The following is a 17,428-nucleotide window of genomic DNA, read 5'->3' as shown; positions in this document are numbered from 1 at the left end:
GCAAAGGCAAGACTACGGCTCCACAAGTTCATATCCAACAACAGAGAAGTCCTGGAGTCAATTCCACATAGTGAACGAGCTAGTGGAGCCCAGGATGTGGACATCAGTCATCATGAACTCCCAGTTCAGACTGTGTTGGGAGTAAGGTGGAGTGTAAGCAGTGACACTTTCTCCTTTAAAGTTGCCCTGGAGGAGAAACCAGTAACACGACGGGGAAGTGCTGTAAAGTTTGTATGAGGTAAAGTTGTAATTGTCACATGACCAGAGTTTGGTTGAGAGCGCAACCATGGTATCGTGGAGCTAGCATGGATACATGGCTACAGATGCATCTACAGCCTCAGCGTTAATGTCATTCTGCATGTGGTCCAAGAGGCGCACACGGTATGGTTTAATGTATATTGTTTGTATAATGTTGCATACGTGTTCTACACTGGTAATGAGAGGACATTTTTGTTATATCCATTATTGTGCATTTTTTCTGTTCTGCTTGCACAAGACTGTTTATGGACACTGATATGAGAGACTGATAAGTTCAAACATTTATGTTGTAAACTTTGTGTTTCTTCAGTTTTCACGGTGTCTGAAGACAATAAGAGAGAGAGAGAGAGAAATAAATTTCCGAAGACATCAGTATAATTCGTGGCCATTCTTTGTTGGACACCTGTAGTTACAAATATAAATCACAAAAATGTAACATTTTCTGTAAATTCTGTGAATCTCGGGCAGCTCGACTTGCGGGAAATATTTCCAGCTGTGCGTCATGTAGCTGGAGTTGAGTGTTTTAACAGATGCATGAAACTATACATTTTTAGACATAAGTTGTAACGGCCGCCGTTTTCTTTGTGAGTATTTATTACACGGTGTGCTGCGGGGAAAAGCCTGTTTTAATGTTTGAGTCTAAGGTTTATTTTTTAGCACCTGATGGCTCTTTTTTACTTCTCATCCGTAAATAATCTGCTCTTTCACGTGATTCAGTTTATTTTGAAAAGTCTCAACAGGATCTTGAGCTTTATTGTGAAAGGTTTATGTGGAACATAAACAAGCGGACACGCAATGCTGTTACCGTCGTTGTTGCTAACCACAATGCATAAAAACAGGCGCTTGTCTGTCCGTAGTGTGGTTATATTAAATATAAGAGAAAGAGAGAACTTTAAGAAATGCAGTGACTACAGTGACCATCAAAACGATGAAAAAATATTGCCATAAACAGTTTATTTTGCGACACCACGAAACAAACGATAGCGTAAAATGAAACGATAGACATTTTTATATCGTCATCCGATATATATCGTTATATCAAACAGCCCTAGGCCCTTTCTCAATTCTCAAGTATGTGAGTACGTACTCGCATTCTCGGCGAGTACGTACTCGCCGAGAACGCACGGGAGTACGGACTCGCCGAGAACGCGAGCATGGACTAGCGATTTGTACAATTGGAACACCAGCGTACTTGATGATGTCACAGGTCCGGAGTTTTTACTGCCGTCCACTCTTAATTTAACTGTGAGTAATATGTTATGAAGCTTAACTTTAATCACAGCCAAACCGGTTTACTCAGGAACAAATAAAACACTGAAATAAACGAAACATTAACATTTAGAAGTGATCTAAGTGACTTATATATCATGTTTAACCTCAGTAGTGAAATCTCTATTAATAAAAATAGTGTACATGTACATACGTGTACATACCTTAATAAAAACAAGCAGGTGAGATGTTAGAACGCTTTTCTTTTTATTTTAGTGGACACTCAATACAATAGACAGCTACTGGGGTTTGGGGTTTGTTTAACCTGAGTAGCAAAAAGGTGTTGAAAACGATGTGCCGGGAGTCCGCTGTTCTCGCCGGCTGTAATAATCCTCGACCTCGCTGTCTGCTATGGAGCTGGCGGGTCACAGACGTCTCCGAAAACGTTGGAGCTCGTTTGGAAATATATGATATCTTGATAAATCGAGCAGATATTTTAAGTTTACACAACTACATTCTCGCTTGAAAAGAACTTAAAAGTTTATTTTGTGACCCAGAAGGAGTAATATTTAAACGTTTTTAGCCCCGCTCGTCCGCCATCGCTGCGTTTAAGTTTTGGACGAAATGCATTCTGGGATATTTAGCTATACCAAGTCCACACAAGTCACCACCGATGCATGCTCGATAAAACGGGCGGAGCGAGAACACATCCGGGACTTTTTCGCGTTCTCGGCTTGATGCGTACTTTGAATTGGAACAGTACTTGGTCTCCGACTGATGACGTATCACGAGTACACGAGAACGCAAGTACGCACAAGTACACATATTGAGAAAGGCCCCTAGTCTGACCTTTTCAGAAAGAAGATGAGAAGCAGCTTTTCCAAAAAGTGGTGACTTTAAAATCAAGACTTTACCTGAAAGCAGTCTGCAAATAAGTTACTCAGTGTTCAAAAGAGAGGAGGAAAAAGAAGACGAGTCGACTACCAAAGGTAGAACATAGTTCAAAGCTGGGCTCAGTCTAGTGGGTGAGGTTAAACACGGGCTATTTAGATATTATGTACGTAACTAACTGAATTTCCTGGAGCAACCTAAATGAGGGATTAATAAAGTTCTATCTATTTATCTATTTAAGAGCTAAATATAGGCTGCTACAACAGAACTTACTGTTTCAGAGGAAAACACAAACACAGTTTACAGTCGAGTCCTAATAGCACACTTACAACTGGGCTCATCAGGCACTCTTTTTGGCTGCAGTGGTTATTATTATATTTACATGCTTCCATCTCCCGTTTCTGCTCGGTGACAGCTCATATTTTTCCACTCTCCTTTTTCTCCCTCCTCTCCCTCACAGACACATAACGGGTATGGCAGTCCATTCTCCCTGCAGCACAGAATACACTGCCTATGAGGCTACATTCTTTAGGGCTATGCCTTTAACACTCTGCCTATTTCCTTTATATTAAATAATTATTTAAATAATGATTTAAAAAAAATATTTCCTCATGTCATTATGTGGCCGGCTGCAAGTAGAGGTGACATGGGCCGCGAGATTGAGACACAGGCATTAGAGCCTCTCAATGCATGTTTTGTTTGGGTTTCCACCGGCATGAAATTACCCAAAATAGAGAGGGCATAGCCTAACATATGAAACAGGAAAAGACCGCTGTGTAATCCCTTTATTTCAACAAAGTAACTGTATTCTGAATACCACCTTTTTAAGTGGTAACTGTAAGGGAATACAGTTACTCATATTTTGTATGCCGGTACATGTATTCCGTTACTCGCCAACACTGCACTTCACAGTGTGCGTATGTGTAGTGAACTTGACAATGGGCACCAGGTAAGTGACCAATTAAAGTCACTGCCATCTTTAAAGTGACTTCAGTCAGTCTGACACCAGTGGGATCAAGTTAGCAGTTACATGTGATTCATTTGTAATAAACAAATCTGTTCTTACAAATCTGCACACACAGAAATTCTCATTAACAACTTGCAAAAGACACAGGTGCTTGGCAACAATAACAGCAATGCAACCAGCTAGTGACCATTTGACTTGATCCCCTTGTTGCAAAGAGATCTGCTGGGTTGTGCTCATCAGCGCAGACTCAGTTTGATTGCAGCATGTTGGCAAACTGTCTGCATTTCTAAGTAAGACAACAATTATTTGCAAAACTTCCGTAATCTGTATGAGAGTGACTGCAATCAATGCAGTTAGAGCTGAACTGTTTGGAGACAGGTTGACTCCCACTAGATGACCTGGCCAATTTCTTTTCCTCGCATTTCTAAGGTAAACGAGAGGAAATTCATAGTTGCCCTCAATAAACATTTTTGCTGGGTTTGTGTTCTCTTTTGACATTTTATGATTTGCGCACGATGTTCTCATTGCACACTGGCAGGTCTGATTAAGAGTAAAACACGTCTCCTTGCTCATAAACCAGGATGCTGACAGGCAAACTAAGGGCATCAGAACCTGGAGGTAACATCACAGTAGTTTTGTCCATGTTTATTAGCACAGTCCCAATTTACCCTTTATTATCCACTTTGCTGACATTAATACCAAAGTTATAGAAAAGAAGCCAAAAATCAACTTGATAGATATTCTGTAGTCCCTGCAAATAAATAAATAATGGCACAGTGAATTATTCCATTTAATTTATCCCCATTAGAGTAATTAAGTGTTGAGCAATGATCAAAACATTGCATAGATCCAGTAAGTGTCACAGCAGGTGTTCAAACCGAGCTCTCCTGAGAGAAAGCGCCCTCTGCTGTTCAGGTAGATCAGCGCAGTCAGGCAGCAAACCCAAAACGGTTAAAAACCACAGAAATGCATCAGCTTCAAGCATTTCCGGTTTGTCAAGTGGCAGGCATTGCTCAGCAAACCCTGATTTACAGCCAGCTGTTGTTCCGAATGCTGGAGCTGTCGCCATGGTGACGTGACAGGACCATGTGTACAACAAAGGGTGTATCTGAGAGCAGCTTTGGAGAAAAAAATTATCATCATCTGAGCGTTTTCACCAAAGTAGCGAGGAAGGAGTGTTGAAAGAAAGAAAGCTCAGCAGATCTCAGTGTGTTTGTTCGCCTGCCAACTTTACCCACATTCATCCATATTTCATTGTGCCGCTCAGGAGTCAAACTGACCAGGTGATGAAGAAACAGACAGTCGGCAGCTGTGGAGAATTAATACAGAAGGAAGAGGAGAGCACCTGTCTCATTAAAGGCCCTGGAAAGCCTCACAGGTGCTCTGACTTTTCCTGGCTGATTAGACCTGCGCCCAGGTTGACGCTGAGTGGGGATTTACTGGTAATTAACTGAAATGTCACTAAACTCAGTGCACTAAAGATAATCATCCAGGCAAACATATAACTTAGAGGGATATGTTAGTCAAGAACTCTCTGTACACACCCACACAGTCCTGTGAAGAGGGCTAATCAGCCACAATAAGTGCAAACACTTCTGTGGGTGTACCGTGAGAGCATACTTAAAAATAATATCATAAGGTCTGATCTGCTGCTCGTGTTAATCCGTTTTTTGTGTGAAGCGATGCAAAGAAAAAAAATAGGAAAGTAAATTTGAATGTCAAGGAAATGCAAATTGTCTGAGCGTAAGCCAGAATTGTGCATACCTCCCAGAGGAACAAGGAGAGTTTGGGGAAAAGGATTCTCTCAATGAGCAAACTGCTACTCACAGCAGCCAAATTTGACCAAGGTCCATTGATCAAATCCTGAATTTCACAAAGTCCTGATTTCCCGAAGTATAAAGTGCTTCACCAAGAACATCTGTCATGATTTGCAGTCTGTTCCATTAATGTGGTTCTAACATTTTAACTAACATGGCACCTTTAAAAAAAAACAACAACAACAACAACAACCAATTCTTACCTAAATACCTTAAATGTTTGTTTTCAGGCAGACTGAGGGTAAGACCAGAACTTATCCAAGTGGAACAGCCATCTTGCCGACTGTATTAGAGTTGAAGAATGGGAATACTTGCCACCTGACCTAATGAGCCTGCATATTTATGTATTTATCCATGCATACTGGCTTGTTTGCATACATAATATAACACCATTCGTTGGTCAATTTGAACCCTAGCAATATGGCCACAAAGTGGAATGATTGGTAAATATCCCAAGTTGAAATAAGCTCCACTCATCCTTTGGCATTTAACTTAATTGCCTTCTTATTGCTTCCTTATTTAGTGTTATACAAAGGCTCTTGGCTTTGAAATATACATGAGTATTTTTTATGTTGCTTTTATTACTGGGTGAGGCCCACTTTTCAGACTATGTACAGTATATGGATATCATAAATCAAAATATGAAAATGCACATTAAGAGGTCACACTATTTTAGAGTCCACAGAAATGCAGTGAGTCTCAATGAAGTGTGCAGGGAGCCAGAATGTATAAATCAATAGTAGGGATTGTTATGATTTTTGGAGATTTAAATACAAGGTTTCTTAATCAAAGTTTACCCAGCTTTTAAAAGGCTTAAAAAATATTCTTTCTTGGTTTTACTTATGCAGGTGGCAGTTTGTAGGTCTTATGGCACTGCTAAACTAAGTAACACAGGTGGTTTATAGATGTTTGCTGACTGTTGCTGAGGGAAATCAGTCACAAAGAGGACGCTGCACCAGAAACCTCCTTGTGATTGCTTTTGCTAGTGGATTGCCAACATAAACAAACTAAGGACTAGTGCAGCACTCTACTGATGACCAAAGCGAGAAGGGCTACAATGCAGCACAGTGTACCTCTTTGCAATCAGTTTCACCCACCAATAGGAAGCATTCTCTTGTAACCACTTGCCAACTAGTTGGGGAATACATATTTTTCTCAAGAAACTGGTGGTGACCAGGGGGTAACTGACCAGTCTCTAGGCCTGCGTGACTGTTTCCTTATCCGGTTCCGGACGACAGAGGCTTTAGCCAATCCCTGCCACCATAAAGCAGGGTAAACCCTGGACAAGTCACCTGTCTCCAAAGAGTGTGTATCCTTTTGTAGGCCAAAAGGTCCAAAATTGGTAACATGTGCTGTTTCGTGCCTAATTAAACAACATATAAAAACACATAGAAATAGCAGGTAAAAATTACATTTAAAAAATTCACAACTGGTGCGCAAATAAAAGTTGTAATACAAGTAATTTCTAATTTCTATTGGATAATATAGTTTGTAAAAACATGTCTCATGTTAAATTTTAAAGGGTATGCATATGGCTATGTCCTGAAGGCAGTTCACATTTTGGGGTTTACACAGGTCAAAGAACAAGCAGAAGGCCACAGCTTCTGTTCCACCTCGTTAAGTAACATGCGGGTCATTTTAATTTTTACTCTTTTTGTGCATTACCCAGTTGCACCTTTCTCTTGGTATTTTACCCTGAAGTTATACTAAATTCCTTGTGTGGATCATATAATTAATTAAAATGAATTCAATTAGTCATCATTATAAACATGGATGAGTAGCAGTGCATGATGGGAACACGCCCGCAGCAGCAGGAACAGTTTGGAACCTTTAGCTCGTTCCGCTGTCACACATCAGCGACCCTAAGCCAATCAAACACAGTGTGTGTGTGTGTGTGTGTGTGTCCTTTGATGAAAGAACTGATCAATACGAACAGAGCCTGCTGACACAGAGAGGAAACAGTGGAGATTAAAAGGATGTTTTTCAGGCTTTTCTGATGAGTCAGCTGACACAGCGGCACGCTCTGAGATGCCTTCAAAATGTTCTGCTCAAACAAATGTTGTTTAATTGTTTGTTTGTTGGTGCTGGGTTAGATTTCTCAGCTAAAAGAGAGTAACACTGAGCCTGGGGTGCATTTTATTTAGCTATTGTGGCTACTCGCTTTCATCACGCTTGTATCTTCATTATGTCTCAGTTTCACTCATGTGACAGAGAGATGCAAGGGGAGGAACTCTTTTTAACATGCATGCTGTCCTCCCTCACTGCAAAATCATTTTGAAGAGATGGCAACTAGCCATCAAAAAATATAGAAACTGACAGTCAAATATGTCCAAAAAATGGGTCAATGTACAGAATCTGTGGAGCCTCAGGAGTAGAACGAAGTTGGTGAAGATGACTTTAAAACAGAATTCATTACCACTCCGTGATCTATGCCTGACTGGAGAAACCAGTGAGGTCTAAAAAGTCTCCCAGTGTTAATGAACCCTCTGACACTAAGCACGCCCCAAGATTGGACTACAAGGAAGCGCAGGAAGCTCACATTCTTATTAGGGAGGGCTTTCTGCTTCACACCAATGGGCTTCAGCGAGAAGTGTTGCAATCATAGTTGGCCTTAAACTTAACCCTGAATAACTTAAACACGGCCCAATGAAAATATCAATATGTTCTCTAAAAGAACATATACCCTGAAATATTTTACACTCCTACTTTATCATACTGTACATATATTTTTTCACAATACAATTGGAACAGAATACAGACCCTTTACTAAAACTTAGCAAAGCTAAAAAGTAAAGTTTGGTCACTTCTTTTACCATCAGCATCATCCATTAATAAATCAGCCTATTAACGCTGCCATATGATGAGAGATGGGCGACATATTGGCCAGATCACAGTGCTAACACACCCAACCAAACCCCACTAACTGCATGTCTTTTACACTGTAGGAGGAAACTGGAGTACTCACGTATAGAACATGCAAACTCCACACAGACCACACACCCCAGCCAAATGATGGATTCAAACTTATTTGAACCCTGCTGTGAGGCAGATTGAACCACTGTTCCACTGTGCAGCCCCCAACAGCAGACTGCAATCCAAAAGGCTGACTAGATATTTGACTGGGTAAGATTTTAACTTTTTAACCCCCAAAAAATGTTCAGGAGGATTGAGTCACATAGAAAGACTACATCGTTCTACACAATCTAAACCATATTAGAAGAACACCGAAACATAGATATATTCTCAAATACAACGCACAGGGAACAGCACTCCCCAATGTCTACTTAGTCTTTATTAAAATTTATTTAAAGTATCACATTTAACATGTTAACATGCATCAGGGCAGCAATGAACCCCAAAGGCATGATATTAGGGATTTTAGACACATGCTAAACAAGCCTGGAGTCCTTCCAACCTTCCAAATCAAACTCTTTATAGTTCTGTTATAGCATTCCCATTTTCCTAAAGTCTAAGGCTATCATTAGGTTGATCCAACCATAACCCTAAACACGTCACAACCTACTCTACATCTTGACCTTGACAAAAACAAAGTGTGAAAACCCTGAGCTCATTTTCATTAAGGTTCACACAGCTGCCCTTCATCAATACTTGTGCTGCCCTCAGTCAGCTGAAACACCAGATTAAAAGAAGACAACAGTTAACTAGTATAATTGTCTATAAGTGATTGCATGTTATTTTCACATACTTCAAATACAAGTGCATTGTGCTACACAACCAGTTTAGCAACCACAGTGTGTTGAAGTGATTGTACTATTAACCACTTTAACAAAACGTAAAGCCGTAACCTTCATCTCTTTTAACAATGACACACAGCGGGTGGTGAGTATATGAACAGGGAAAAAAGCAATACAATCATATATATTAAATTCAGATATCAAATCCCTCCCAGCTTGAATGGGCATGATGTGTCAGATTTTACTGACTACTGTACAGGCATTGCAATTCAAAGGGTGTTGAAAACTTCCCCGTGGGACATGCTTGTGTTTCTACGCTCGGAGCTCCTCATCTCTTCATCTCCTCTGTGGTGCATTTAAGCAAATGGAACATCCAGCGATTTCCAGGTCACAATCAGAGGATGTAGGAAGGAGGACTGGAGGAGGAATAAATTAGCCAAATGGAAGGCGCGCCTGCATGTTAATTTTACTTGACATGGAGTTAAATCATTGGCTGTCTGGAGGGACTGAAATTGGATAAGAACTGACAGTGTTTGGCAAGTTGGGGAAAATGGTCAGCCGACATCTCCAGACCGAAAACCTTCACTTCACTTCATCTCGAATGCATTTTGTATTCAATTTCTTTGAATCTGTGAATTAAGCTCTCTTTTCAGGAGTGTTTATCCCTCCCCTTGCTACCAGCTGCATCTATTTTTATTCACATTTCTGTTTTCTGGCCTTTCAACATCTTGACATTTTTTTCTTTTCATAATGCATTAACTCTGAGGATACCTTAGGAGACCTGCCTGGCACCCGACAGCACCTCTTAATTCACAGTGTGCCCTGACACAAACACAAAAGGGGCTGCAGGGTTTTTAATTGGCCTCTGCCCAAATTACACAGATTTATCCTTCTCTCACATTAGCCGAGATGACCAGCCTGAAAAATCACGTTGCTCAGGCGTTTCTCTGAGGCTTTCTCTCACCACGCACTTGTCTCCGAAATTGGGCTGAAACAGCAACTTTGACGGTTAATTAGCCTCGTTAAAGAAACCTCCGAGGCCAAATCTGGAAATAAACATTCTTTGTTAGAGAGCGTCGGGATGCTTTCAGCACAGAGCAGACCACTGGATGCAAACAAGGAGCTTTGTTTGGAACATTATCAAAAGATCAAAACGTCTACATCAACAGGCTGCACCGCACCAATCTGTTTTACTTTGTACGGAGCTGGATTCAACAGTAATTAGATCATGACTCACCACTGACCATTCTCAATAACAATAACATGACTGCAAATAAGTTACCGCAAACAAGTTTAGTCCAACCATCATCCAGTTTTATCTCAAACAAGTCAGCTCTCAGGAATCTCTGATTCTACTATTAGAGTTGAGATGAAAAGATGTTACCACTGACATCAACTCCCTTACATGCATTGTGGCTACAAGTCTTCTGTTACAAGATTTCGATTTGGGGATGCAAAAAATGATATTAATAACAATAAATAAATAAATAAAATAAACTTCTTGATTAAAGGGGTAAGTTAGATCTCCTCAAAATATACCACCTGTTCATAAACAGCTCCACTGGCTTCCAGTTCAGCTCCGTGTCAATTTCAAGATTCTGCTTCTCACTTTCAAAGCGCTTTATAACCTCGCTCCCCCATATTTATCTGATCTTCTCCATACATACTCACTCCCTTGTACACTCCACTCTTCCTCACCTCCTCTTCTTTCTATTCCACCTGCTCGACTGACTTCTATGGGACTCAGAGCTGCCCTGAGACTTTGGAATGCACTTCCACCTCGGGAACTCGGCTCCGCACTACAAACTCTCTCTCCACTTTTAAATCACGCCTTAAAACCTATTTATTCAAAATTGCACACCGTTCATCATGATTCCATTTCAGTCTATTTTTACCTTGTTTGGCTTTTATACTTTCATACTTGAAGTCACTGGTATCCAATTAAATTCTGCCAAGCTGCCTACTATCTTAAATTTCATATAAGAACAGCAAATAGAAATTCAGAATTACTCATTAAATTGGGACATTCATGCTCCCAACGGGAGTAACTATTGTCATTTTAAAGGTTCAAAAGGCTTTGCTGCACCACCTTCTCAAGAAAATTGTAAATCTCCAAGTTTAATTCATGCCTGAAAGAAAAAGTACCCAATTTAAAACTGGCCAGGAATAGTGTTGCTGAGATTTCATGGAACCGGAGACTTCAGCTGCAGTAATGAGATGCAATACCAGTACTCATCTCTATTTTTTGTAACTTAGTAGACAAAAACAGCCGTAACCAACAGCAACCAATGCACAGCCAACATAGCTAATAAACCTGATCCAGTAACAAAGATGTAAATTTGTTCCATTAAGCTTAATTGTGTCAATCAGGGTCTTATTGTTACTGGTGTGAGTCTCAGGTTTGGGGTTCAGTCATACCTGAATGGATTCAAACGAATTTATGATTCAATGTCTGTGTTTTGAGGTAAGAGGTACGTTGAAGTAATGTCCATCATATTAATTGTTAATGCCATGAAAAGGTTGCCACAGTTGAAGGTGTCACATTTCAACTTCTTTCAGAGCACTGAAAATCTAGAGTTGTGTAAGAAGCATTAAATGTCTCAAATGCAGTGCAGTGCAGAGAAAGGTTTAATTTTATAATCTGCTGTACATTAGAAAAGGTTGTGAATAGGATAGCTATAGAGGTATTTTCACTCATGAAGTCAAAAATCAGGAGAAGCAGGTTGGTACCTGATTTAAAGTTGTTTTTTTTTCACACAACACTGGAAATACTCAGGCTGGCTAAGGCGAGGATACTGCTGGGGTAGAGCGTACAGGAAAACACTCTCGCTTTTGCTTCTTTGTAAATTCAGCAGACGGTTCGCTATTCTAACACAGGCTCAGTTTAACCTAGTGTTTGGGATCTGGCAGGCTAAAAATCCAAAGTTGGACTTTTTTATTCTCACATTCAGCTCTGTCAAGTGAGCTGAGGAAAAGCTCTGGGCTGTAATGATCAGTAAAAGCAGCTTATATTTGGAGTTTGGGTTCTTTGATAAGTCTAATTGATTGCATTTTGGAACAGGTCTGATTATTTCGGGTGGGTCTGTGCCTAAGTAGATTTTGAACCAAAAACCTAAAAGAACCTAAGAACCTAAAATTTTGGACAACCCCAAGCATGTTGGTCATTCAGTTTGTAAAAAGTGACATTACCTAGGAGTCCTTGGGCTCTAGACTGCTACATGCTTGAATTTAAATTATCACTATCCTCACTGTGAGCAAAAATAAAGCGCCAACATACCTCTAAGCGATCAGCGTGCAGCACAATAAAACGGGTGGCATTGATGCACTCCAGCTCAATGCTGACTTCTCCAGAGAAGGTGAAGTTATCCATGTAGACGGCAAGCCGCAGGTCGTAGTGCCGAGGCCTCACCGAGCCTGGTAATCGTGAGTTTCTCCATGGCTGGACCACCTCTTCGTCCCCTTTCTCCCCCGTCCTTTCCCCTCTGCCTCCATTCAACTTTGCAGACCCACCGGGGCCTCGGGAACTCGGCTCTCCAGTTGTTTCATCGCGATCTCGTGCACCACAGTCCTTAAATTTGACGTTGAGCACAACGGCTACTGCTGTTACGATAATGAGGGTGAGTATGGAGAGGGCAAAGCCCAGCACTAGTCGCTTGTGCACCGTTATGTGGCGCTCAGTGGTTCGAGGCCGGACCACCACTGATTCTGCCCACTGATCCGAGAGGCCACGGCCGTTTCGCATGGCTCCCGGGCTGCTGTCGTTTAGTCCCATTTAGCTTAAAATTTCACTAGAACAGCAAAGAAATAATCTCAAAGTTCAGCAGCAGAAACAGATTCTGATTCAAAAAAATATTCATTTATGCACAGGTCAGATTCCAGCTTGTTTACAGTAAACTTGATGTGATTGAATGTGTTTTAATCGTCCAAAAGATTCCAGTCTTGATTCAGCCTGTCAGCCTATCAGTCTGTGCTGATAAAACTCCAGCAGTTATATATCTGAAAAACTGAACTCTGACCTTGCTGCTGATGGACTGTTATGAACGTCCTTGAGTTCTGCCTAGATGTGAAAAATCAGCACTGCTGCACGTCTTACATTTCAGGCAACCAAACTGAAAAAACAGAAAAAATGAGATGGTCATGTGCGTTTTGGTTTTGTGGTGAACAGAAACAAAAAAATCAATGCTGCATGGCTCGATTTCAAGAGCAGTGAAGCCTGAGAAGGAGAAGGAGGAGAGGGACGGAGCGGAGGAGGTATGCCGTTGAGGATGTGGCTATACAGTGAGCGTATCATCCATAGACTGGAAATCAGCTGGGTAAGCTAAACACTTAACCACCACAAGGTATAAAACTGGGAATAAAGCCTTATGCTGTAAAAGCAACCTTATCTGGATTTCCTCTCAGATTGTAAATTCAAGTCAGTTATGGATGATGGAAATCATCAGTTTGAACTTTAAAAAGGGTCACGTTACCAAGTCAAAGACCTTCAACCAAAGTCTGAACGAACACAAGGGGGTTAAAGCGGCAGGTAGTTTTCCCAAGGTACGAGTAAAGTTAATTTGCTCTGAGTTAAAGCTCTTACACATCCGCAATAAACCATAAATAAATCCCTTTCGGACTATTATGGGATTGTCATAATGTTACAGTCGAAGATTATAATAACTTACAAGACATTAAGATGTGTTACAAGTCTCTTGAAGATTATTATGATTGCATTTCAGGTTTGGAATCAAATGAAGACTTAATCAAATCAAAGTCACACCAGCATATGTTCAGATCTTATTTTGAGTAAAATAAAGTTTTGAATTCGGATCTTTGTCAAGAAATCCAGTTTTTTGTCTTTGTTTTTTTTTTTTATTACAATCTCGAGATTAATTTGTAATAACTCAGTTTTCTTAGGGCTTTGTCCCAAAGCAGAATACTTCAGTAATCTTGTTTTTAAAGTACAGTTTTGTAGTGACTTCTCTGTCACACAAACTTAAAGTTGCTGTCAAAAATTGAGGAAGCGCCTCCGTTTGACCCCTTTTCTCTGATGGATTTCAAATTAAAAGTAGCTTTGCTGCTGATAAAGGTGTAGTTTAAAAACGGTAATAACTCTCTCGCTGCGGTCTGTGTCTATAGCGCTTTCTCTCTCTCTCCTTTTCCTCTCCTGAGGGGGGTTAAGTGGATAATTTACGGCCAGCATGTGGGTTTATTTCACCGTGGAGGAGATAATTCACTCGGCTACTCCACGAGGTCTAAACGATCCCAGCTTTCCAGCTCATGAGCCTGACGGGTAAAGCTGGATTAAAACTGATTGATAACCCAGGATTGTATTGATTACATGGATACCGCTCGGTGGGGACAGAAATCCACAGAAAGAGCTGAAAACCCCCTTTTTAAAATCCACCATCAATCAATCAGTTCCTTCAGTGAAATCACTCAGATATTGATCATGAAGGCTGTCCAAACATTACAGGTTCATCGGTAAATATTATAAGAAGAAAAACTCCTCTGGTTCTCCGGTAACTTCTCTCGCCCCCGCTAGGAAGCGATGATCTCCGTTTCCGTTTTAAACAGCAGTCGGTCCCCGGGGTGGAAAGGTACCTCTCCGGGGGTGATCCGCTATTAGTCAGACTCACTTCAGTCTCGAGAAGGACCGCGCTTTCTCTGCTACACGTCCCGTTTTCCTCGGTAACCCAGATGTGAACACCTGCTTTATACCTGCGGGCTGTTTCTGCTCCCGGGGAGGGGGCTGAGGTTACCGTCGGTCAATAAACTAACCCTCAAGTCCACCCGGGACGGTCCCGGGATTCGTTACACTACCGTTAGAAATCCATTAAGTGCGTGTGGAAGAAATCCATCAGGGACATGACGGGAGTTCACAGATAAACGCCAGGAAGCTGTTATTGATCCGGTGGCACATGTGGGGATCCCGTTAAACCGCCAGAGACCAGATCCAGCTCACACCGATGGGATTAAACACCGACCTGTTAATAATAACACTAATAATAATAACGGGCCGATCGTTTAAAGAAGAAAAAAAATGGATTAAAAAAACAAACACACCGGAGGTCAGAGTCAGCACCGGGGATGGTCAACGGAACGATCCTGGAAAGCACCGTTAACAAATCCCACTCAGCACCAGGTCCTGCACACTCCAAAGTAGGATCGGACCGTGCCGGGTGGATTATCCCGCGTTAACGCCGGGCACGAGCCCCTCCGGTGCTCCTTTAATAAACCCTATCTTCCTCAACTTTTTCAGCCCACGGAGAACCGCTGCTCCTCTCTCTCTCTCCCGCAAATGAGGATGACGGTGATGATGATGGTGGTGGCGGCGGTGATGAAGCCTTCCTGTTTAGCATCCCTCCGTGCACTGAAGAAAGTGACGCTTGGTGATGGAGGTGAGGAAGAGTCTCGTGCCGCCCGTTCAGCAGTGAGTACGTTTGCGGTGTGCGTTTCCACTTGAGCACGAGCTGCTGCTCCAACCGAGAGGCACGCGCTGACCGAGGGAGAGAGAGAGAGAGAGAGAGAGAGACCGAGATGGAGGGAGGTGGGTGGGGGTCTCAGCGTGTGAAAGCTACACCTCCCCAGCGCTGTTCAAATCTATTCCGCTGTTTTCTCCTCTGCTAGCTCTGGATGACGAGAAATCAGACAGAAGAAAAATGAAGATGAAGCAAAGTAAAGGTTCTCTGTGTGTCTCTCTTTGGTTTTACACGCATGCAGATTTATCTGGCTGTGAAGTAACTGAGCAGTGGGCACCGGGGCCTTTCCTGTGCAGATTTCTCCCTAAATGAATGTGTCTGCTGAGATTAGTTTTTCATTAGTCTCTTTACTTCCACTTGCTCTTATCTGCACTTCTGCATTTCAGTTATTCCACTTTTAATGCCTGAAACTACATGTACACATAAGCTCTTTATAGCACAGTGGAAAAGAATTTCCAGATTCATTCTTCAGAGAAGACAAAGCGCACATACACAGACACAGACACACACATGTTCAAAAATCAAACTTTTTCCATCTCTAACTGAGGGATTCAATGTGAAGCTGTAGACTCTGCAGCTCAACAGCTGGGCCAGATGTGGTACCGAAGAATCCCAGCACACAGGGCTGAAATAACGTTGTTGCTCCAATAAAGCTACATGTTCTTGGTTGTGTGTTGTGTGCAGTGAAGGTCCAGGCCAAAATTCAGATTATATTATAAAGAAAGCAAACACACGTCTTTGTTTTTTATTGGAACACCTGATGGTCGTGCTAAGTCAGCTGTGCAAATGTCTACTCCACGCACACAGACTAGTATCCCCAGATGCCCTTTTTAAAAATATATATATGTCAACAAGAGATTTATGACATTTTCAGGCATCTACATGCACAGGTAGTTTCATTTGTTGGTTTAGTGTATTTATTTAGATTAGGTGTCCCTCTGACCCTTTGCTCACTGTTGATCAGGCTTCAGAGTTTGAGGTCTACATGGTAGTGTGAGACGCCCTCATTTCAAGGGTTTCTTCTTCTTCTCACAAGCAGGAAGTGTTATTGTTTTGTGTGTTCAATTGACAGAAGAATAAAACTTGGCACCAAAAGGAAGGAAATATGTTTTTGGTTGATTATTTTTTCTAAGCAATACATCTTATTGCATAGCCTGTTTAATTCCCCTTAAATGGTGCAACATTTCTAAGGAGAAATTTGTGAGTTGAAAAACTTGCCAAATCTTCTCTGTCAATTTTCAAAGAGCTTATTCTGTGACCAACAGAAAAGCTGATTGAAGAATGGAATGCCGTCCCACAGCAGTGTGTGACCAAGCTGGTGACCAGCTTGAGGAGGAGACCTCAATCATCCAGTCAATTAAATGACACCAAACAAGAGACAGTAGCAGAATAAAAAAATAGTTGACCAAACAGAAATTTTCTCACTTTTTGTGCTGATTTTTCAGAACAACTCTTTTTTTTAATTGCATAGTGGTGAGAGAAGGGTGGAGGGCATGCAACAAAGGGCCATAGTAGGTCATACTCAAACATGGCCGCTGTGGCCATGCAGTATTTGGTCACCTGCTCACCCACTGAGCTAAACTGGCACTTGTGGAACAAATCTTACTGTGCTAGAATGTCTCCTTGTGGAGCTAATGATGTGGCTAATTTAATCACAACGTGTGGCATGTGTGCTTTCATGCACTGAGTTATGATATAAAAGAGCGAACAAGTGGTCAGCCCCATTGGCCAACCAGCAGGGTAACCGTTGTTAAGGGTTGGTGTTAAGGGGTTTCCCATCGTAAAAATCCATCTACTTGCTCGTCTGGAAATTGAGAAAAGCTCACATTGGCAGTGATTATGTTGCCTGTATTTGCTTGAAGTTGCAAAATTTTAATCCCCCTTTGTGGTCGCTGGTTGCCATGTTGTTGTGAAAAGCTTCCAGTGTGTATACACCTCAATCCTATCTAGTGGCATTAGCAGCATTATTCAGCCTGATTGACATGAGAATATGTAAAATGTCCAAGAAGACATCAAGACCATGTAAAATAAAGATCAACAAAATTAGCATTACAGCAAACACTCGATGTTGTATAACCATCGACAGACTGTCTTTTCCCAACACACAGTCTTGGTTGAAGAATCATTGTG

General features: G+C 41.5%; 1 protein-coding gene across 2 annotated transcripts in view; it reads right to left on the bottom strand.

Moving 5' to 3' along the window:
* Nucleotides 1–15,264, bottom strand: part of LOC102788275 (thyrotropin-releasing hormone-degrading ectoenzyme-like) — a 267,187-nt gene extending 251,923 nt beyond the window's left edge. For both annotated transcript variants that reach the window (XM_006781006.2, XM_087830568.1), the window contains exon 1: nucleotides 12,115–15,264. In XM_006781006.2, the coding sequence (XP_006781069.2) occupies nucleotides 12,115–12,609 (495 nt within the window). In that variant the 5' untranslated portion in view covers nucleotides 12,610–15,264. The remainder of the gene's footprint in view (nucleotides 1–12,114) is intronic.
* Between the last annotated feature and the right edge of the window lie 2,164 nt (nucleotides 15,265–17,428).

This window comes from Neolamprologus brichardi, chromosome 17 (genome assembly GCF_056152115.1).
Source record: "Neolamprologus brichardi isolate AB-2024 chromosome 17, ASM5615211v1, whole genome shotgun sequence".
NCBI classification, from domain to species: domain Eukaryota; kingdom Metazoa; phylum Chordata; class Actinopteri; order Cichliformes; family Cichlidae; genus Neolamprologus; species Neolamprologus brichardi.
This window is presented reverse-complemented; position numbering and strand designations above follow the sequence as displayed.